This window comes from Solanum tuberosum, unplaced genomic scaffold (genome assembly GCF_000226075.1).
Source record: "Solanum tuberosum cultivar DM 1-3 516 R44 unplaced genomic scaffold, SolTub_3.0 scf00116, whole genome shotgun sequence".
NCBI lineage: Eukaryota > Viridiplantae > Streptophyta > Magnoliopsida > Solanales > Solanaceae > Solanum > Solanum tuberosum.
Window position 1 is genome coordinate 825,874 of NW_006239040.1, and position 23,687 is coordinate 849,560.

The following is a 23,687-nucleotide window of genomic DNA, read 5'->3' on the forward strand; positions in this document are numbered from 1 at the left end:
CAGTCAGTTAGTTTTGAGTCTCTCATCTATGTATATATGTAAATATTCTATTTTGAGACTCGAGTGGCCTTTTTGGCCAGATGTGTATCATTTAAGTTGTTTATGTCTTTGCATGGCATTGAGTTATTCTGTTGAGTAGGTTTCCGCTGAGTTAAGAAAGCCAGGCCAAGGGTTCGCTTGGGGCCAGCAATGGTCTCTGAGTGCCGGTCCCGCCCAGGGTGTAGGCTCGGGGCGTGACATGTTTATTCATTCTAGCTTGGTAGCATTCATAATGCAATCCTAGGGGGCTTTGAGAGTTTTGTGTATTGTGTGAAGCTAGAGGAAGAATGTATGAGACACAAGTATTACTTTAACACTTGTGTGAACCTCTTTGTATTCAGAGTGAATTGTGTGAGGTTATTCTTCTCTAGATTTTATAGTGATTTTTTCATCTCCTCTTGTGGATGTAGATCGGTTGACCGAACCACGATAAATGTTTGTGTCTTTTGATATATTTCTTGTTTGTCTTATTACTCATCGTCTTTCAAGGTTTGCTTTGCTAGCTTTTGCATGACACCTAATTATTTCAGTCCCAACAAGTGACATCAGAGTCAGGTTCAATGGTTTAATGATTCAATGGTCGAACCATGTTAAAAATAAGTGTTCATCTTGACGGGTTTAGTTCTAGCCGTAACATATTTGACAGTAATGAAGATTTTTGTTGGAGAAATATTTTCAAAGATGTTTTCTGTGTTGATATATATATATATATATATATATATAGATTTTGCAGAGGAGATGCAAGGTATTGAAGATTATGTGAAGAAGGTGGATCAAATTTATTTTGTCAGAAATTTAGGCCAATGGAGATATTTGTTTAGTATTTGTCATGAATTTCTTATCATAATTGGGTTTTTTCTTTTAGAAAAAGGAAACCACAAAGTTTCCATATTTGGCTAGTTCTTTTTCTTGTAGGAAAATGTTTGACTCTAAAATTATATGTGTATTCCTTCTAGCCTAATAGCATTTACAATGTAGTCCTAAGGGGCATAGAGAGTTTTGTGTATTGCGTGTAGCTAGGGGGAGAATGTGTGAGACACAAGTGTTACTTTAACACTTGTGTAAACCTCTTTGTTTTTCCATTGAATTGTGTAAGGTTATTCCTCTCAATATTTTGTACTTTCTTTTATATAGTGAATTGCTCATATCCTCTTTTGGATGTAGGTCGGTTGTCCGAACTACGTTGAATATTTATGTCTTTTGGTATATTTTTCGTTTGTATTATTACTCATGGTCTTTCAAAATTTGCTTTGCTAGCTTTTGCCTGATACCTAATAATTTCAGTCCCAACAAAACCAAACGTGAAAGTTGTTTTCCAGCAGACAACTTTTCTAGTAGCTCTACTCTCGACTTGGATAATTTAACCAAAAAGGTACGCTTTCGGCCATTCTACATGCTGCCTATGTAGAGACATGTTTATCTAAAGTGGATTCTCTTTTTTGTAGTAGGTATCAAACCTGTTATGCCCATTGACTAAGAAGCTAGGGGTGGACACAACAACTACATGGACCTCTTTCTTACATCGGCCATCACTATTAATCGTCTTTGTTATCACAATGACCACCACTATTACCGTCATCAAACATCTCTGTCCTCACAATTACCATTATTATCAACCACTACTATATATCAAACATTTGCTATATTTATGTTTTTTATTGACATAAACAATGGGTTAACATGATATAATTTATTAGTAGTTTTATATATTTTTCTTATAATAAAGGAAACAATCACTTATACATTCTTTGAGATCATTTAGTTTAAAATCAGGAGTGGAATCATAACTAGGGTTATAGCTTAGCATCAATTCACCTTCTTAATTAATGGGATAATTTAATTAGCTAAATTTGAATGAAAAGAAGAAGAAATTGATTAATTTAATTCGTTTACGTTCCAATGGGGTGTGCAATATCCATAAATTTGTCATGTCGTTATTAGGTGTTCATGAGATGCACATATTCCAAGCAAAAGTACCTATTTGATCACTAGATGAGTTTAAGTATTCAATTTACAAATTCTGCCAAATTTGAGGGACTATCTAGGTATTATTTAGATAAAATTATTTGTATAGTCCACTCTAAACATACTTATAATTAAGCAAGTAACATATACTATATAAAGAAGCTTCTAGAGATAATTAAAGTTAACTCTATATAATTAGAGTTGCAATAACAAATACGTCAAAACATTAAAGTGTTTCACCAATAAAGTCATTTTTTTAATGTCCAAAACTAATCCAATGGAAGCTCTATTATGTGGAACACCAGAAGAAGTTTCAGTATTGTTGGTACATCATGAAGTAGAATTTCTTACTAATCAGACTGTTAAATTGTTAGAGGCTTATAAATACAAAGGTGACATTCTAGAATTTTTTTAACTTTTTTGTTTCTTTGATATAATAACTAAATGCCGTGTGACATTTTTTTTTATATATAGAGAGAGATTGAAATGATATGCTTTTTGTTATCTCATTTATGATTTTAGCATCGTCCATTTTTAAATTTCATTTATCTTGTAAATCTTGAACTTTTCTTTTTCCTTGTTATCATAGCACTTTTTAATTTTTACAAATTTATCTATCCTCGAAGAAAAATAATTCTACATTAGTGATGGATGCACAAGAAATTAGGATGACGGGAGGGAAGAGAAAGAGCACGAAAAAGACATGATAAGAGATGATCTGTCTATCATTATTACTTGAGATAATATTTTTTTGTCTTTTATTGGATGTATAAAAAAAAATGAGGAGATCTAATTTTCATTAAAAAAACATTTCCCTTTCTATTTTTTGTTTTTGTTTTTCGTTGGACGTAGACAAAAAATTGGCAACTCCTTTCTTATACTTTGTTAGATCATCTAATTACATATCTATGAAATAAAATTACCTCAAAACATTTTATCCTATTATCTTTTGCTTTAATATTTATTTGTTTTTGACAAGCCATAAATAAATTGGAATAGTTTTTAGAAATATATTCTTTAGGATCTTCTCTAGTTTTTAGTAATCCAATTAACGAAAAAAAAAAACTAATATATACTTTTTATGTAACCAATCTAGTTAAGATTGCACTCATCATTTATAATATAAGTTGATTAATATGTGTTATTTTAAAAATTAAAGTGCAGAAATATAACATGAAAATTCACAGTTGAATTTGAATAACAAACAAACATATCCAAATGATACCTTTGTGTACAATATTTTTTTTTTCATAATTTTCACTGATTTCAAATTGCACGGGTATATGTAGTTACGGAAGTTATGGCTCCTGCGGCAATGTCAATGCTTTTCAAAGAAAAGAAAAAAATTGATGCAATGATAATCAAGGTCATTTCACCGGATTCACATTGCTTTGAGCTCCTGGCACAAGCTGTAACCTTGAACATCATCGTAGTAAGTAAGTATTTATAATTCTATCTTCCACTTATTATTATAGACGGTAAAGTAAGTTTTTTTAATTAACTATTGCATAATGTATATAATATTATTCAATTTTAATTGCTATCTTCTTGATATAATTATGCAGTTGTCTATGATGAACTCAATGAATTCTTAGTGAAGAAAGCTTTGGACAATGGAGCTTACATTTGCTCGAAGAAGCCTCTTGTCGAGCAAACTATGACATTCTTGTGGCAATTTGTATGGAGGGAGAAAACACAAAGAGGGAAATCAATAAAAAGAGTAGAAACAAAGGGAGATCATATTTTTGTTTGAAGTTATTGGAGTTCTGAGAAAACAATAGGTCGTGGTTTTTTCCTCCCTTGAGCAAAGAGGTTTCCACGTTAACATATGTGTTCTTACTTTAAGCATTTAGATTACTTCTTGTTATCAGTATAGTCAAGTGGTCAGAACACGAGAAGACATGTCACTAAACAACAACATATATAGGAAAAAACAAACTCTGCTAAGTGATCGATCCGTGTGTGATAGTTGCCTTCTTAACCTTGAACTATTGCTTCCTGCTAGATTATATGAACTTAGATATGTATACAAATTAGTATTCAATGAGTTCCCAAACATTCGTGCATAAACAATTTCCCCTGTTGTCGTGCCACCAGGACTTAGCATATGTTCTGTATTTGTATAATTTCGATGATGATCATGAGATTGCTGGGATAATGGAGGCATATTATTATTGTGTATTAGACCGTGACTCCTACATCTCGAACTAGGAGGTCTTTGTGGTATGACTATACCAAAATTCTATACCAAAATTCGGGGCCTTAATTTCAGATGTTTTTGTAGCTTGACAGCGACCATAGAGTGGAATCAATGTTTTTTGTGAGACTTCAGCTTTGCAAACAGGGCAATTTGGTTGTTGGTTATCGATGTTCTCTGATGAAATGGTCTTAAAATGTATCCATTTGTAGATGCAAGGCCAACAATAGGAGGTGACCACATAATGTAACAACAGGATCATGTACAACATCTAGGCAAATGTTGCACTCGAAACCTCCAGGTGAATTTTCTTCAAGTTTATCAAGATCAATTGTCTCCATTTTTCAAAGGAAATATCGCGTTGATCAAAGGTAGTTTCTGCTATTTGGTCTTGAAAAATTTGTTCTAAGGCCATATTTGCCTCTTGGTATTGAATTATTTTGGTAATGGCAAGATGAAGAATGGTTAGAATTCAGGTTTTTAATACAATTAGAAGTGAGTATTTATAAGGACAAAGAATAGTAGTTTGCAAACAATGATTCTTAAGGTTGTCACTTGTCAACATCACATTATGTTAAAGGGGCATGGCCAAAAAGAAAAGGCCCTACACATTATTAAACAACACTATATCATATTACTCAACAGTCTTGATTTATGGGGTATTGTTTGATTTGATATAACATTTAATAAGAAAATGAAGACTTTTAAAATATGTACTGTATTAAAGATAAAAAATAAATTTTAAGTTTTTCGATCCTAGAAATGATATTCTTTTTATATTAAGACTAAAACAAATGTTTTACATAAATTAAGATAGATGAACTATCAAACACATCATAATTAAGTGATTTAATGAAGTCAAAAATAAATATTAATGGATCATGGTTAAGTGAGAGGAGTTTTGTGCAAACACGTCTTTTATCTATCTATTTGATTTAAACAAGCATAAGTTTTATCATATTAGAAATATGATTAGGACCTTATATTAGGCCCCATGATAGGAATCTTAATCTAGAAAATAACTTTTAGTCAATAAAAAGTAGCACTAGTTGCGTACAAGGAGCTACCACTTGATGACCTTCCACACTTCCACATCCCATAAGTTCAATAGTTTTCACACTATAAGAACTAGATGTTTTTTTCCGCGTGAATCAATAAAATTTTTAGTTTTATGTTATAAAACATGATTTTTTTCATTTTGATTTTATTAAACTAATTCACTAAGAAAATTCATAACGAAACATAAGTTCTCATTGAAATACTGGAAATAGTCACTTGGAAATTTATGAGTTTTAGGAAATTATGCATCAAAACTTAGAAAGACGCGGCTCATATAGAAATTTGTTGTTAAATCATAATATATACTTTTACATCTGAATATCTTTATTGATTTGGTTAAAATTATAATTAAAAAAATTACAATACAATATATATAGATTCACATAAATTTAATACTGTAAGTTCAATTATTATTCAATTATTATTATGATATATTAATCTAAAATTATTATAGAAGCTTCTAAACTCTAAATTCAGATCCAACTAAGGAGTGAATATACATAGTGGGGGTCTGGGGGATGGGAGAAAACATATGGACGGTGTGACAAATAAATAAAAGAAATACTCCGTCCATTCCATTTGACTTAGTATTGTTTGACTTAATACGATGTATAAGAGAAAAAAAAGATTTTAGAAAATTATAGGCTAAAACAATTTTTATATATTTATATAATTGTAAATCATTTCATTAATTAAGGGTAGATGGAGAATTTTAAGTTTAATTATTTTCAATTACAATAAAATGACATTTTTAAAGACGGATTATGAGAATAGAGTGCCACGTAAAATAAAACGAGAAAATACTACTCCCTCCTTCCCATTTTATATGTTACCTTTTTACTTTACATTTACATTAAGAAATAATGTAACTTTACCCTTCTACCCTTATTTAATGTTTTCTTAAGTTAACTTTATAACTCCCTCCGTCCCATTTTATATGTCATCTCTTTCTATAAATAGTTGGACCACAATACTTGTCATTTTATAAAATTTATGTATAAATTACCATATTTTACCTATTATATCCTTGATAGAGTAGTTAATTAATCTTGAAAATATATTCATCATTTATTATAAATTGACTTAAGAAAATATTAAATAAGAATAGAAAGATAAAATTACATCATTTCTTAATAAAAGTATAAAGTAAAAATGTGACGTATAAAATAGAACGGAGGGAGTACTACAAAAGAACGAGTCCGCACATGCATTATACAAGTACTACATGTGTCTCGAATTTAGCAGCCTTTTGTCAACTTTTTATATTTTGGCTTACTTGGAAGCAAGTCTATCCTCTCCTATACAATCAATTAGGGTGGCCATTAATCATATATTATTAGGCTAAAGATAACATATTGCTCCCTCCGTTTTTAATTATTTATCCATTTTTTTAGTTATTCCTAATTACTTGTCTATTTTTACAAATCAAGAAAGAACAATTTTTTTTACCTATTATACCGTCAATTTATTACTTTGAAAAAAGTAGAACTTTTTGAAAATCTTGAGTTTTTAATTCATCCACTTCATAATTAATATGGATAAAATGGTAAACTCACTATTTCAATAATTGTTTTCTTAATAGGTGTGCCAATTCAAAAATGGACAAGTAATTAGGGATAGAGAAAGTATATCGAAATAATATAATAAGATATTATGCTAAAGATAATTAACAAAACTTTGAACAATTATAAATAAGATAGCAAAAAAATCCATAGTAAATTAACATGGTTCAACGATTAGTGATGGAATCTGAATATGATTCAGGATTTTCACTATTAATGAAATTCAAAAGGAATAATACATAAATGTGCCCTTTAACTTGACTTCATTTTATGTTTATGTCCTTCAACTTTGGGTATACACAAATATGCACCTAAACTTGTATAAAGTTGAACAACTAGACACATGAGTCCTACATGACACAATACACATAAGATACCACGTAGGATAAAAAATGCCATGTAGGACATGTGTGTCTATTTTTTCAACTTTATACAAATTTAAATATCTACTTGTGCACACCCAAAGTTGAAGGGCATAAATGTGATTTGAAGCCAAGTTAAAGGGTATATTTATGTATTATGCCTATTCAAAATATGAATAAATAAACATATAAATTAGCTGACTACAATAATAGACAGATAAAAAATAATTTTAACTATATGTATAAATAATATAATTTTTCATCGAAAGAGGTTCATCTGATTCCTCACTACTTTCTCTCATTCAAAACTAAGCAATATGAGACTTTCATGTCACATGGAACCCTTTTTTTTTTTTTTGGAAATCTCAGTAGTTCAGTTAATTGACTGACTATCTGAATTCTCGATTTCCCATGTTGTAATCCTCTACCCCAATTTTTTTATTACCTTCCTCACATATGTATAAGACCGAATCCAAATATCTAAGATGAGAGAATTTTGGGAGAGCCACCGACTCCAACTACTGCCATATATTATCCATATTAGATTTGACCAACTATCCATCCTACCCTCCTCTACGTTCTTGACAACCCATTTTTGTCTTAGTCAAGTCTTTTAGTGGCACGTTTTGATCCTCTTTTCAATTACTTAGAAAAAGTGAGTTATTATTCAGATACAAAATACTATCATTATCGCCTAAAAAATTAGACATTCAACCCGTAATCACAATGATCCAATTACAAAAGCTCCGAACCCCCTAGGTCTAGACTGGCTCTGGCCCTAGTTTTATCTCTTGACCTTCACATGAGTAAACTCGTTGATATAGAGGATTACAGTATTGATTTCTTTAAAAGAAAAAAACCTTAATTTAAGGTATGGAGGCCTAGAAAGGAAACACACGTTATATATGGAGCCTGTTCTGGCCTATACAGTATATATGTACATAAAATTTGGAGTATCTAAAGAACCACTGACAAATGGCTACGAAAGATCATATACAATTAAATTACAAGCCATTTGCAATCATCCTGCCACCTTAAGCAGAAAAAATGAAAACGAATAAAACAAACACTCACACATTTGGCTTCTGATTTGACATTTATTTCAGAGAACTGGCTAGTCCTCAGAACACCTTAACTACTCGCTGCAGAAAAAGAAAAAAAAGACGCAAAAAATGGAAAATAATATGTTAGATGTCCCATAATTAAGGAACAAGAGAACATTATAGCAAGAATGAGCATGCAGGTACGTATAAGAACTTACACATTATTGCGGCAAGAAGCAACTTCTTTCTCAAAGTCATCATCATCATCATCATCTTCATCTGTTGTCACACTATCGAAAATGCTTGCAACAAAAGATGAAAAATGAAATGTTACACTTCCCAAAATCAAGAATGAACATGCAAGTATAACAAGTTACAAAATATTGGAAGGATTCGAATCAATCACAATGACAGCATCAAGAACTTTTGTTGAATTGATGCAATTTGACTTACTAAAGCTATTATCCAGATTATTATCGAGTTTACTATGATGATGAGTTAAATATTGTTGTAAATCAAGGAAGAAGATGTCTTACAAAAGATTCACGAGTATGGACCTCGATAGAGCTTCCATAGTTGTCTTGAATGTCCTGTTGAATTTGCTTGGCGGAATTCCCAACAGATTGTTTACAGTCACTTATATCAATAAGAGCTAGTGTGGTTATATCTGCAAAATCTCGAGGGATTGAATCCAAAGAATAGCAATCTTTAAGAAAAAGTCGTTCAAGGTACGGAAAGTGATCACTACTAGCTCTCCAGTACCGAATGTATACTCTATCCAGAAACAAGAACTTTAAGTGAGGAAACCCTTCCTCAACTACTTCCCACTCCTCGCCTATGAAGGCATTGTCTGATAGTTTAAGGACCTCGAGTTTGGATAATTTACCAACAATGCTCAAATCCTTCCATGCCAAAGAAAATTTTCCCCTAAAAGTTAAACTCTTAAGGTTTTGTGGAAAAGCATCCGGAGGAGGTAAGAGTAAAGTTGGAACATCAGTTGGAGGTGCAGTTCCCCCGAAACGAGTCTGAAACCTCAGAGGATCTTGCGGAGTAGAACCTGAAGGTGCAGTGTTTTTTAGAAAGCAAGCAATAGGTGAATAATAAATACCAAATGTCAATTTCTCGAGCTGATATAAGTAGCGAAAATCATACAGGTCCTTGTGATTGCGAAAGTCCTCTGGGACGCCAAATACTTTCAACTTCTTTAAATTGGGAAATAGTCTAAAAAAAGACCCTGTACAATACCGAGGATTCAATTGATTGAGGCATTGCAAACTTTTCAAAACCAATCTGTTCTCTGTAGGCTCATGACTCTGCAAGTAATTCCAGCCCATATGCAGCTTCCTCAATTGTGGCATCGTCAAAATTTCCGATGGTAATATGAAAGGATAACTACTATTGGGAAATGGAAGGTAAAGTTTAAAAGTTTGCAGATAGCATAGGCTTGATATCGATAGAGGAATGTCTATTATTGATGAGGGAACAGCTTCTTTCGATCCTCGATACTGCTTTAAGCAAGGCTTAAAACACAAAGATAGGTATCTCAAATGAAATAGAGAAAGTACTCCACTGGGAAAAAATGGGCATATAGTCAAACCAAGATCTAGTACTCTTACTAGCTTGAAAGACAATGCCAGTGTGACGCATTTGAATCCACCCAACATGATAATAGAATGAGCCTCACTGCTACAACACCAAACCAATTTTTTCTCATTATGGATTCTGATCCGATTTCGACTCTTAAAGGAACACTGCATGGATTGTTCACATGAATTTTGATAACTCTTTCCTCTGATAACATTCACAAAATTCATGTTTCGAGCTTCCCTCAAACAGAGTTCACGGGTCACATCATGCATTCCACAACTTTCTATTGTTCCACGAAAACTAAAATTGTGGATGAAAATTAAGCTTCTATCTATAAGTTCATTTATACATGTTGTTGCCACCTCTTCTATGCTTTTTCCCTCTTCTTCATTCAAAAACCCCTCTACGGCCCATAATTCAACAAGTTTATTTACATAAATCTGTTCATCCTCTGCGAAAATTGCAAAATACAGAAAACACGGTTTTAGGTGAGAAGGCAAGTGATGGTAACTCAAAGCCAACACTCTCATGCACTTTGCTTCAAGATCTGTGCTTACCACTGAACTTACATTCTCCGCAACATATTGCCACACACCCAATGTTTTACTGATTTTGGAGAGAAGTCCAGCAATCACAGTAATTGCTAGAGGTAACCCTCCACATTTTAATGCAATTTGTTTCCCAATATTTTCAAATTCAGGAGAATAAGAACCTTCTTTTTCAAAGATCTTTTTGTGTAGTAAATTCCAACTTTCGTCAAAATTCATGAGGCGCATGTGATGAGGAGGCTTACCTGACCTAGCACATTCAGCCACTTCCACATTCCGAGTAGTCAGGAGTATTCTGCTTCCATTATAACAGTCTGGGAAACATAGTTTTATATCATCCCAAGCTTCTGTAGTCCATATGTCATCAATGACTACCAAGTATCTCCTGCCTTTCAGATGCTTCTGCAATCGGTCCGCTAGCTGATCATCAGGTTCATCACTTATCGAAGGAAGAAGGCCTAGGATTACATTTCTCACACAATACTCTTGTGAAACAGTTGCTTTTGCACGAATATCAAATCGAGACATAATGTAAGGATCACTATAGAGTTTTGTAGCCAAAGTTGTTTTCCCGATACCTCCCATCCCTACGATTGAGACAACTTCTAGTTCCCTTCCTCCTCTAGCAAGTTGATCCAGCATCATCTCAAATTCATTTTCACGGCCAACCATTATATTCTCGGGCTGCTCAACAGCATGTTCAGGTAAACTGACAAGTGAGCTAGTTTGTGGTTTTAGATCTTTCATGCTGTCCGATGCTGCCATCCACTGTTTCACGGTGGAAGCAATGCATTCTAGTGCTTGTTCCAAGACGAAAAAAATCTCCCACATAGCCCTGCTTCTTTCCTCCAAATTCTGTGCTAAAAAAACATTTCTTGATTCCGAGTCAACCATATCTTCTGTTGTGTATGCTACCTCTGCGATTTCAACTTCCAAGATTGTTAACCCCTCATGATCGCCCATTATATTGCAGGATTTCTCCAGAATAGCTCTCAAAGATTTGAGCTTTTCATAAAACGGTTGCAAATCACATCCAGTAAGTTCCATTGATTGATGTATGGTTCTCATAAGGGAAGTAACAGCAGCATAAGCCATATATCCAAAAAATAGAAATATCTCTCAGTATGAAAATGGACAAATTGCCACAAGTTATGTAATTTTTCAGTTTTTAAGAAAACAGAAAATGCAAAGTTCTTTCTTTTACTAGCTATTTCCATCACATTTCCAGCTAGGTCCACCAACCTTATCATCATGTAGACAAAAGCAGAGACCAAAGTTAAAAAAAAAAGAAAAAAGGCAGGACTCTAACAGGAAAAAGTAGAAAAAATTGTGACCATTCATTATTAGACCCTACACTTATCTATTCATGAATATAGGTATGTTTCTTACATACAAGAGATTGATGATTTTAATTCCATTGAAAGCAACTTCGTAGAATTTTCCAAATCAAAGAGAGAGAAATATTAAGATCCAAGTAGGAATTTCTCTATTCCTAGTTCGATTCAATTAACCAAGCATAAATATCTCTTTAAATATATATGAGAAGTTTAGACTCTAAAAGTCAAATCAACAAAATATTTATGGGCTAACACATGAAAAACTATTGAGAAAATTGCCTAATTTCTGTAAATTGGCCCTTAAATCTCCAAAATGGACTCTAAAAATTGTCAGACTGTACGTATTGCTCCCAACTCCCTACTAAGGGTTCTGTAATTTCGATTAGAATTCGCCCGTAAGTCATATCACCAATATATTAATGACTAACACACACGAAAAACTAAGAAAATTGTCTAATTTCTTGAAATTGGCCCCTAAATGCCTAAAATGGACTCTAAAAAATTGTCAGACTGTACGTATTGCTCCCAACTACCTACTAAGGGTTCTGTAATTTCGATTAGAATTCGCCCGTAAGTCATATCACCAAAAATATTAATGGGCTAACACACACAAAACACTGAGAAAGTCGCCTATTCCTGTAAATTGGCCCCTAAATGCCCAAAATGAACTCTAAAATTGTGAGACTATGTACTGCTCCACTAACTCCCTATGGAGGGTTCCGTAAAGATTTCACAAAGAAATTATTCGGAAGATATATCACCAAAATATTTATGGGCTAATACATTTTTATTTGTCCATTTGATTTGATATATCTTTCAAGTACTTTGATCCGGTTATACTTTTTTTTTATTGCTAAAAATAAATATCCACTTTTACTTGTTCATTCTACAAAACAAAGACAATATTTTATTGCTTGATTCAGATATAAAATTTGAGTAGGCTAATTTACAAACCATCTGTAGTCATCCTGCCCCTATGCTATAACATTTGAAAGAAAGAGGTCATCATCATCATATTCATCATCGTTGTCATCTTCATCTTCATCTTCATCATCATCTTCATCTTCATCATCATCTTCATCATCATCTTCATCTTCTTCATCATTATCATCATCATCATCATGATCGTCATCGTCACTTGTTTCCTCACTGTTGAAAAAGCCAGCAACAAAAGATGAAAAATGAAATGTTATGCAAGTATAACAAGTTACACAATTACTATATTGGAAGGATTTAAATCATATACAATGACAACGTATGAACTTTTACACTATAGGTGCCATTTAACTGCTTATTAAAGCAACTTATAATTATTTTATTACTAGTTCTGGACACATGCTTTGCATGTGTATATTACACGTTTAGTCACGATTGTAAGAGGGTGTACACCAGGATCATTCGAAGAGCAAAGTCGTGTGAGCCTTACAGATATTCTTGACGTACTCCTATTAAAATCTGTATCATAATATCTGATGAAATCAGCTACTGATCAGTCAAGCTCTCCATTGATGTAGACTTCAACTACACATGAGAAAGAATGAGAGAAGAAGAGAGAAGAGAAGAGAAGAAGAATCTAGAAGAGCAACATGAAAATTAATCTCTCATTGAATGTGAATTAAAACTACAAGAATTACAATGTGACTATATATATATAATCACTGGCAGAAATTAACTAACTAACAAACTTGATTCTAACTAACTCTACTGTACATAGATTCTAACTAACTCTACTGTACATAACCGACTCTACTGTACATAACTAACTAATTATACTTTATATTCTCATCACCCCCCCTCAAGTTGGAGGTGATGTAATTACAGACAACTTGTGCAATAAGGCAGTATGTTTAACTCCAGTCAGAGCCTTGGTGAAGATGTCTGCCAACTGTGAATCAGTGGGAATATGATGGAGTGTGATTAGGCCTTGTTGAAGCTTGGTCCTAACAAAGTGACAATCGATTTCTATGTGCTTTGTCCTCTCATGAAAAACTGGATTCTTTGCAATGTGGACTGCTGCTTGACTGTCACAATGGACAGGGATAGGTAAGGAGCATTGTACAGTCAACTCATCCAACAATCGTTCAAGCCACACTAGTTCTCCTACAACTTGTCTCACAGCTCTATATTCAGCTTCAGCAGATGACAAAGACACTGTTGCTTGCTTCTTAGACTTCCAGCTGACAGGACTATCACCCAGAAGCACTAGGTATCCACTAACAGACTTCCTGGAATCAGGGCAAGCAGCCCAATCAGAATCACAATAAGCACTGATAGTGAGATCAGGCTTGTTTGAGATAAAAATTCCCAATGTTGGATCCTGTTTCAAATATCTGAGCACATGGTATGCTGCTTTTAAATGTGGTTCCCTAGGTGATTGCATAAATTGGCTCAAGTGTTGTATACTATAAGCTATGTCCATTCTAGTGTTGGTCAAAAAATTTAGCTTACCAACCAACTTCCTGTATTGAGTAGGATCAGATAAAAGATTGCCATCTGTAGCTGTTAACTTCTCAGTGCAATCAAGTGGTGATGTAGTGGCCTTGTGACTTAACACATCAAAATCTTTCAGGAGATCAGAAGTGAATTTCCTTTGTGAAACTAGCACTCCATCATGTCTGTATAATATTTCCAGTCCCAGAAAGTAGTGTAGTTTGCCCAAATCCTTTATCTTGAACTGATCATTTAAGAAGCTCTTTAAGGAGTTGATTTCAGCCACATCTGTTCCAGTTAGAATTATGTCATCCACATATACAGCAACAAACACCAAGGAGCAGCCCTTCCTTTTGTAGAACAGTGAGTAATCACTGTCTGAGTGCTGATACCCTCTTGAACATAGACAGTTTGCCAACTTCTCATACCATTGCCTGCTGGCCTGTTTTAGTCCATACAAAGACTTCTTCAATTTGCACACCATGTTATCACAACCTACTACAAGACCTTGTGGAGGTGCCATGTACACTTCCTCATGCAAATCACCATGTAAGAATGCATTATTGACATCTAGCTGATACAAGCTCCAATCTTTCTTAACAGCTAAAGAGATTAATGTTCTAACAGTAGTCATTTTAACTACAGGTGAGAAGGTTTCAGTGTAATCTACCCCAACTTGTTGTGTATAACCTTTGACCACCAACCTACACCCCAGCTTGTTGTGTATAACCTTTGACCACCAGCCTAGCCTTGAACCTCTCCACACTCCCATCAGCTTTGTGCTTGATTTTGTACACCCACTTGCACCCAATAGCTTTCTTCCCATCAGGTAACATGACCATCTCCCAAGTGTCATTAGCATACAAAGCTTCAAACTCCTGTGTCATGGCCTGCTGCCAGGCAGGGTGCAATATTGCTTCCTCAAATGAAATAGGCTCACATTCATGTGAAATGGTTGTTACTAACTGCTGACTATCAGAACAAAGACTGGTGAAACATACATGTTTATGGGGAGATATAAAGGAAGTGAGGGAGTGCAGCTTAGGTATAGTGTAGGTGTATTCTTTTAGGTAATTAGGAGTGTGTATGGTTCTGGTTGTTCTTCTAGGTGCTGATATTGTAGGTACTGGTAAAGTATCATGATGCATGGTGGCATTTGGATCAGGTAAGGTAGGTTGAGTTGTAGTAGGTTGAGTTGTAGGTTCATGTAGGACAGCAGGTGGTACTTCATTCATGTTGGTATTACTGGTTACTTGATTATTAGTGACTTCATGTGGTGTGAAATTTTCCAGTTGATCATCATTAGCAAAAATGTTCATTTTACCAGACATACAAGGCATGCTAGTGGTATGAGTAAGCATTTGCAGAATGGAATTGAAACTAGAACCATCAGGGGCAATAACAAAAGGAAAAATATTTTCTTGAAAAATAACATCTCTTGATATATGAACTTTCTTGGTAGCTAAATTCAAAACTTTGTAACCTTTTGTATTGAAAGGGTAACCAACAAAAACATGAGGTGTGGTTCTAGGTTCAAATTTATCTTTGTGAGTTTTCAAGGTAGTGGGGAAACAAAGACAACCAAAACTCTTAAGGTGGGAATATGTAGGTGATTTATGGTACAACATTTCATATGGAGATTTATTCTGTAAAAGTTGAGTGGGCAGTCTATTAATCAGGTATGTGGCAGTCAATACACATTCCCCCCAGTACCTCATAGGCAACTTTGACTGAAACAAAAGTGCCCTTGCTGTTTCAAGTAGGTACTTATGTTTCCTTTCTACCACCCCATTTTGTTGAGGTGTATAAGGACAAGTTCTTTGGTGTATGATACCTTGTTTTGGAAGAAATTTGTGGCTTCAGCTGAAGTAAACTCTAACCCATTGTCAGATCTTATGGCTTTTTAACTTGGTTTGGAATTGGTTTTCTATGAGAGATATGAAGGCTTTGATAGTTTGGAGAGCATTACTCTTACATCTCAGCAATTGTGTCCAAGTGGACCTACTGTGGTCATCTACCATAGTGAGGAAATAATGATATCCATCATGAGTGGGAACATGATATGGTCCCCATAGGTCAACATGTAACAACTCAAACACTTTAGTGGTGGTGGTGATACTTTCTGGAAAAGGCATCCTAGTTTGCCTAGCCATAGGGCATATATTGCAAGTAAAAGGCTGTTTAGGAGAAAAATGAACAGGTATAGTTGAGATATTTTTCATTTTTACAAAAGGTACATGTCCTAATCTAGCATGCCACAAAAGTTCATCATCATGAGTGTGATTAGAGACATTTGTAAATGAAGGACAAGCATGAGTAAAACAAGAGGAAGGAAAAACAGTACAATCTGCCTTATTCATAGGAGAGTATTTTACAGAAGAACCAGTGGACACATTAGAATCTGAAACCCTGCTAGTATTGCCTAAAGAAGAGACAAGAGGACAATTAACATGAGGTGCTTTACTCTCAGCAGATGGACAACAATTGTGGCATTTGTGACACAAGAAGTACAGGCCATTCTTGGCTTTACCAAGTTCCAGAGGGCTCTTCAGAGAAGGGCCCTGCAGCAAACAAGAAGATTTGTCAAAGCTGACTACACCATTGAATTGTAGTGCTAAACAATGAACAGAAATGAGATTAAACTTGAAGCTAGGTACAAACAACACTTTGCTTAGAGTCAAAGCTGGATTTAAACAAGCATCACCAATTTCAGTCACTTTAACCTTGTAACCATTAGGGAGTGAAATTAGAAAGGGATATGGAAGTGAAATGATGTTTGTGAGGGTGGTCTTATCATAGGTCATATGGTGTGATGCTCCTGAATCTATGATCCAAGAGCCAGCAGTCAGTTTAACACATTTACAAGAAAGATCACCTATATCAGTAATAGAGGAATAACATGCAAGTATACCTGCCAAGTTCACAGCTCCATTCAGCATGTTGTTTGAGTTGTCTGAGGCTCCATTTCCAACTTGTAAAGTTCCCAGGAGATTGAGTAGTTGTTCATATTGATCTTTGGACAAGTTCAATGGCATTTGTCTCCTTACTTCAGGTTCCTCTTCAGATTGAACTCCATTCATATCAGGGGCACACACATTTGCTGCAGCTTTTCCCTTTTTGAACCTTGGATTTGGATTGGATGGGTATCCATGAAGCTTGTAACATCTATCCTTTGTGTGTCCTGATTTCTTACAGTAGTCACAAAACAAAGAAGACTTGCCAGTGCTAGAATTGCCTCTAAACCCAGTATTACCAGAATTGGTTCCACCTCCTCCAGATGAACTGTAGTTTGTCCGGAATCCCCTGTATCCTGCACTGCTGTTGGTCTGTCCATAAGCATTGAGAGAGGTAGAATCCAAGGCTGTATGATTATGAGGCTTCACCTCCCTTTGTTTTTCCTCTTGGGATAATATGGCAAAAGCTTGAGCCATGCTTGGAAGTGTGTTCATCATGAGAATGCTGCCTCTGACAGTCGTATATATCTCATTCAATCCCATTAGAAAATGTATCAATCTTCTGTCTTGTTCAGCCTTGTGTAATTTGCTTTTACCCCCACAAATGCACACACAAGTACACTGAGAATTGACATCAATGGTACTCATTTCCTCCCACAACTTCTTCATTCTTGTGTAATATCCAGTGATGTCTAAAGTGCCTTGGACCAGATCATTAATTTCCTTCTGCAGTTGATACAATTTACACCCATTGGTTTGATCGTACCTTTCTTCTAGTTCTCCCCAAAGCTCCTGAGCATTATTGACATACTGCAGACTATCACGCAAATCTGGTGACAAGGAATTCAGGATCCAAGATGTGACCATATCATCACACCTTTCCCATTGCTGAAAGCTAGGATCAGTAGGATCAGGTCTCACAACCTTCCCATTAATGAATCCTGTCTTGCTCTTAACAGATAAAGCCCTGAGAACTGCTCTTCTCCAGGATCTGTAACCAGTTCCATCAAAAACTGCAGGTAATAGGGATGAACTTGCATTCTCAGATGGATGCAAGTAGAAAGGACTAGGGATTTCTACCCTAACAGTGGATGCAGAAGCATTTGGAATGGAATCATTTGAAGAATCGACCATTGTGAATTGAAAATTGGGAAGAAGATCAAGTCGAGAACAACCAGATCAAACAGCGTTCACAAACAAAATTGACAGATCGAAGATCCAGTCGAGATCAACCAGATCAAAGAAAAAATTCACATAAGAGAAAACGAAGCTCACAGATTGAATTGGAAACAAAAAAAAACAGGAGCAATTCCCTGTGCTTTGATACCATGATGAAATCAGCTACTGATCAGTCAAGCTCCTCCATTGATGTAGCTTCAACTCACATGAGAAAAGATGAGAGAAGAAGAGAGAAGAGAAGAGAAGAAGAATCTAGAAGAGCAACATGAAAATTATCTCTCATTGAATGTGAATTAAAGAAGTGAGTATTACAATGTATCTGTATATATACACAATCACTAAGCAACTAATAATCATTGGCAGAAATTAACTAACTAACAAACTTGATTCTAACTAACTCTACTGTACATAACCGACTCTACTGTACATAACTAACTAATTATACTTTATATTCTCATCAATATCCCTTTTTTCAAATTTCATAGCTGAACTACTAGGTGTGCGAGTTCCTACCAGAACTATTACCAACTATTTATCAAAACACACATCAACTATATATGAGTTGTTCCCTTTTACTAGTGGTGAAAAATAGGTGGATTTGGACGGGACTGAAAATGGATTGAGCAACATGGTCGTAACTCACTTTAATCTCTTAAAGCCAGAAAACTTTAAAGAGTTAATTGAAATAAACTTAATGACTATCCTACTTGAAGTATCACCATCGTTCAGGTAAGAAAAAGGAAGTAAATCAAGGAAGACGATGTCTTACAAAGCCTGATGGATATGGACCTCGATAGAACCTCCATAGTTGTCTTGAATGTCCTGTTGAATCTGCTTTGCGGAATTCCCAACAGATTCTGGGCAGTTTCTTATATCAATTAGAGCAAGTGTGGTTATATCTGCAAAATCTTGAGGGATTGAGTCCAAAAACCTGCAACTATCAAGAAATAGTCGTTCAAGGCACGGAAAGTGATCACAACTAGCTCTCCAGTACTGAATATGTGATCTTTTAAGTAACAAGAACTTCAAAAAAGGAAACCCTTCCTCAGCTACTTCCCACTCCCTGCCTCTGCATACACCCTGTGTTAGTTCAAGAAGTTCAAGTTTGGGCAATTTTCCGACAACAATGCTTAAATCCTTCCATGACAAGAAGAAATTTCCTGTAAAAGTTAAATTCTTAAGGTTTCGTGGAAAAGCATCTGGAGGAGGTAAGATCAAAGATGGAACAACTTCTACAACAAGTGGATTCCTTGTCTGAAAACACATTCTCCTCTCCAAAAAGTAAGCATTATTTTGAGGAGGAAGACAAAATGCTAGTTCCTCGAGATGATCTAAGTAGCGAAAATCATAGAGGTCTTTGTGACTATGGAAGTCTTGTGGGATGCCACGTACTTGCAACTCCTTTAAATTGGGAAATAGTCTAAAGAAAGATGCAGTACAATAGCTAGGATTCCATCCAAACAGAGAATGTAAATTTTTCATAACCAAACTTTTCTCTGTAAGCTCATGATATCGCAAGTAATTCCGATCCAAATGAAGGTGCCTCAACTGTGGCATAGTCAAAATTTCTGATGGTAATATCAAAGCATGTTTACGAAGATTAATAACGAGTGGAAGGTAAAGTACCAAACTTTGCAGATAGCATAGGTTTGATATGGATGTAGGAATGTCTACTCTTGATGAGAGAACATCTTCTTCGGATCCTAGATATTGCTCAACGTTAGGATAAATACGCAAAGCTAGGTGTCTTAAGTGAATCAAATAAAGTATTTCACGGGGAAAAGTTAGACAGATATTATCAGCAAGATCTAGAACTCTTACTAGCTTGAACGGCAAGTACTCCCTCATGCAACATCGGAATCTACCAAATAAGATAACAGAATGAGCTTCACTGTTAAGGCACCTAACATACTCTTTCTTATTATGGATGCTGATTCGACCTCGACTCTTAGACAAACACTGCATAGATTTCACACATGGATTTTGATCATTCTTACTTCCGAGAACATTCACAAAATTCATGTTACGAGCTTCCATCATACAGAGTTCACGAGTCGTATCATGAATTCCACAACACTTAATTTTTCCATCAAAAGTAGTACTTTCTATGGAAATTAAACTTCTATCAATAAGATCTTGTAGGTACTTTTCTGCCACTTCTTCTATGCTTTTCATCTCTTCTACCTTCAAAAATCCCTCTGTTTCCCACAATATCATAAGTTTATTGACAAAAATCAGTTTATCCTCTGGGAAGATTGCGAAATATAAAAAGCATGGTTTTAGGTGGTGAGGCAAGTAATGGTAACTCATTGCCAACACCCTCATGCATTGGACACCAACATCTGTGCTTACTGCTGAACTTACATTTTCAGCAACACTTTGCCACTCACTCAATGCTTTGTCAATTTTAGTGAGAAGTCCCGCGATCACAACAATTGCTAGAGGCAATCCTCCGCATTTCAATGCAATTTGCTTTCCAAGTTGTTCATATTCAGGGGAGAAAGAGTCTTTCGTAAAGACTTTTTCATACAATAAACTCCAACTTTCGTCAAAATTCATGAGGCGCATGTGATAAGGAGGCTTACCTGAGCTAGCATATTCAGCCACTTCCACATTCCGAGTAGTCAAGAGTATTCGGCTTCCATTATGAAAGTCTGGGAAACATATTTGTATATCATCCCAAGCTTTTGTAGTCCATATGTCATCAATGACTACCAAATATCTCTCACCTTTTAGAAGCTTTTGTAGTCGATCTGCTAGTTGCCCGTCATGTAGCTGATCATAAGGTTTATCACTTATACAAGAAAGAAGGTCTAGGAAAACATTTCTCACACAATACTCTTGTGAAACAGTAGCTTTAGCACGAATGTCAAAACGATACATCATGCATGGATCGTTGTAGAGTTTCGTAGCCAAAGTTGTCTTGCCAATGCCTCCCATACCTACAATTGATACAACTGCTAGTTCTCTTTCTCCTCTAGCAAGTTGATCCAGCATCATCTTGAATTCATTTTCATAGCCAACCATTATATCCTCGGACCGCTCAACAGCACGTTCAGGTATCTTGGATAGACAAAAATTTTGTGCTTTGAAATCTTTAAAGTTGTTGTACCAGTCCCATATTGCCAACCACTGCATCATGAAGGAATCAATGCATTCTACCTCTTGTTCCAAGGAACAACAGAGTTCCCAGAAAGCTTTGCTTCGTGTAATTACAGTTTCTGCGGAAGAAACTTTTCTTGATTTCGAATCAACCATGTCTTCTGCTTTGTATGCTACCTCCGCGATTTCAACTTCCAAGGTTGTTAACCCCTCATGATCTCCCGTTATATTGCAGGATTTCTCCATAATAGCTCTCAAAGATTCAAGCTTTTCATAGAATGGTTGCAAATCACATCCAGTAAGTTCCATTGACTGGTGTATGGTTCTCATAAGGGAAGTAACAGCAGCATAAGCCATATATCCAAAAAATAGGAATCTCTCACACTCAGTATGAAAATGGACAAATTAATTGCCACAAGTTATGTAATCTTTCTTTTACTAACTATTTCCATCACATTTCTAGCTAGGTCCACTAACAGGTAAAGTAGAAAGATGTGAGGTCCCTAACCTTATCATCATGTAGACAAAAGAAGAGACCAAAGTTTTTAAAAAAAAGACAGGAAAAAGTAGAAAAATTTGTGATCATTCATTATTAGACCCTACACTAATCTCTTTAGAAAAATAAACTAAAATTTTAGTTTAAATAAAGGAGTTCAAGCTGTATATTGATAACGCCCAATTCAAATTCAAGTGTAGTACGGTCTAGCAATAATAAACTCAACAAATGTTGGGGTCGAGGAGTATGCTTGTGTCAAGGTGACAGAGAATGCGAATTTGCGAATTTCCTAAGCTTATCTACAAATAAAAGGTCTTTCTTTTAGCTAGGTCCATAATCCATGTAGTGCTCTCTACTCTCTAGTCTCTATCAACCAACTCAAGTTTAAGGGTGTGTTTGGTATGGAGGAAACATTTTCTCTAGAATAGGGAGAGTTTTGTGCATAAACAAAGAAGAATATCTCAGTATAACAGTGAATGTGTATTTTTTTTATGATTTGCTTCATTTGAGTATGACTTTTGTAAGAAAATTCTGGTAAAAGTTTAAAAAATGATCTTGTGGAATAAGCACAGTGAATTCCTTAATATTCGAGTAGAAAAAGCCAGGGAGGATAACATTGCTATTTGTACACTTATCGTGACACGAGTAGTCTCTTAAATATTACACCTTTCTACTGGTGTTGCTGGTGCCACTGAATTTAGCCTTCCGTCTTCCTTTGCGAGGTAGATTGAGGACTCCCAAGAAAGGAAACACAAGGTACTGGAGTCTGTTCCGGCCTCTACAGTATGTATGTACATAAAATTTGGAGTAACTAAAAAACCACTGACAAATGGCTATACGAAAGATCATATACAATTTAATTACAAGCCATTTGCAATCATCCTGCCCCTTTATGCAGAATCTTTTCAAAGAAAATGAAAACAAACACTCACACATTTGGCTTCTGATTGACATTTATTTCAGAGAACTGGCTAGTCCTCAGAACACCTTAACTACTCGCTGCAGAAAAAAAAAGACGCAAAAAATGGAAAATAATATGTTAGATGTCCCATAATTAAGGAACAGGAGAACATTATAGCAAGAATGAGCATGCAGGTATAAGAACTTACACATTATTGCGGCAAGAAGCAACTTCTTTCTCAAAGTCAATATCATCATCTTCATCTATTGTTACACTACATCGAAAATGCTTGCTACAAAAGATGAAAAATGAAATGTTACACTTCCCAAAATCAAGAATGAGCATGCAAGTATAACAACTTACACAATATTGGAAGGATTCGAATCAATCACAATGACAGCATCAAGAACTTTTGTTGAATTGGTGTAATTTGACTTACTAAAGCTATTATCCAGATTATTATCGAGTTTACTATAATGATGAGTTAAATATTGTTGTAAATCAAGGAAGAAGATGTACTTACTAAAGATTACGAGTATGGACCTCGATAGAGCTTCCATAGTTGTCTTGAATGTCCTGTTGAATTTGCTTGGCGGAATTCCCAACAGATTGTTGACAGTAACTTATATCAATAAGAGCTAGTGTGGTTATATCTGCAAAATCTCGAGGGATTGAATCCAAATAATAGCAACTTCTAAGAAAAAGTCGTTCAAGGTACGGAAAGTGATCACTACTAGCTCTCCAGTACCGAATGCATACTTCATGCAGAAACAAGAACTTCAAGTGAGGAAACCCTTCCTCAACTACTTCCCACTCCTCGCCTATGAAGGATTTCCATGATAGTTTAAGGACCTCGAGTTTGGGTAATTTACCAACAATGCTCAAATCCTTCCATGCCAAAAAGAATTCTCCGCTAAAAGTTAAAC

At 35.1% G+C, this 23,687-nt stretch overlaps 2 protein-coding genes across 5 annotated transcripts; both read right to left on the reverse strand.

Moving 5' to 3' along the window:
• Positions 1–8,062: 8,062 nt before the first annotated feature.
• Positions 8,063–11,644, reverse strand: LOC102579866 (putative late blight resistance protein homolog R1A-10). 4 transcript variants are annotated; one of them, XM_015309865.1, is made up of 3 exons: positions 9,045–11,644; positions 8,446–8,999; positions 8,063–8,326 (listed from the first exon to the last, which is right to left on the reverse strand). In XM_015309865.1, exons 1-2 carry the CDS (start codon positions 11,455–11,457, stop codon positions 8,743–8,745), a joined length of 2,670 nt encoding a protein of 889 aa, XP_015165351.1. In that variant the 5' UTR covers positions 11,458–11,644; the 3' UTR covers positions 8,063–8,326; positions 8,446–8,742. The 4 variants fall into 4 exon arrangements, with proteins under 4 accessions (XP_015165351.1, XP_015165350.1, XP_006350053.1 ...); XM_015309864.1 differs by having other exon boundaries at positions 8,446–8,517; positions 8,764–11,644; XM_006349991.2 differs by having other exon boundaries at positions 8,446–8,529; positions 8,764–11,644.
• Positions 11,645–12,518: 874 nt separating this feature from the next.
• LOC102580627 (putative late blight resistance protein homolog R1C-3) lies at positions 12,519–23,376 on the reverse strand. The gene is made up of 4 exons (XM_006350076.2): positions 23,285–23,376; positions 22,970–23,053; positions 19,032–22,859; positions 12,519–12,848 (listed from the first exon to the last, which is right to left on the reverse strand). The coding sequence occupies exons 3-4, from the start codon at positions 21,719–21,721 to the stop codon at positions 12,674–12,676; spliced, it is 2,865 nt and encodes a 954-aa protein (XP_006350138.2). The 5' UTR covers positions 21,722–22,859; positions 22,970–23,053; positions 23,285–23,376; the 3' UTR covers positions 12,519–12,673.
• Positions 23,377–23,687: the final 311 nt, after the last annotated feature.

Excerpts from the sequence above, each read along its gene's own strand:
- LOC102580627 (XM_006350076.2), bottom strand. The coding sequence starts at position 21,721 with ATGGCTTATGCTGCTGTTACTTCCCTTATGAGAACCATACACCAGTCA. Across the intron at positions 12,849-19,031 it reads GTCCATATCCATCAGGCTTT|TGAGGAAACAAGTGACGATG; the intron begins GTAAGACATCGT and ends CTTTTTCAACAG.
- LOC102579866 (XM_015309862.1), bottom strand. The coding sequence starts at position 11,457 with ATGGCTTATGCTGCTGTTACTTCCCTTATGAGAACCATACATCAATCA.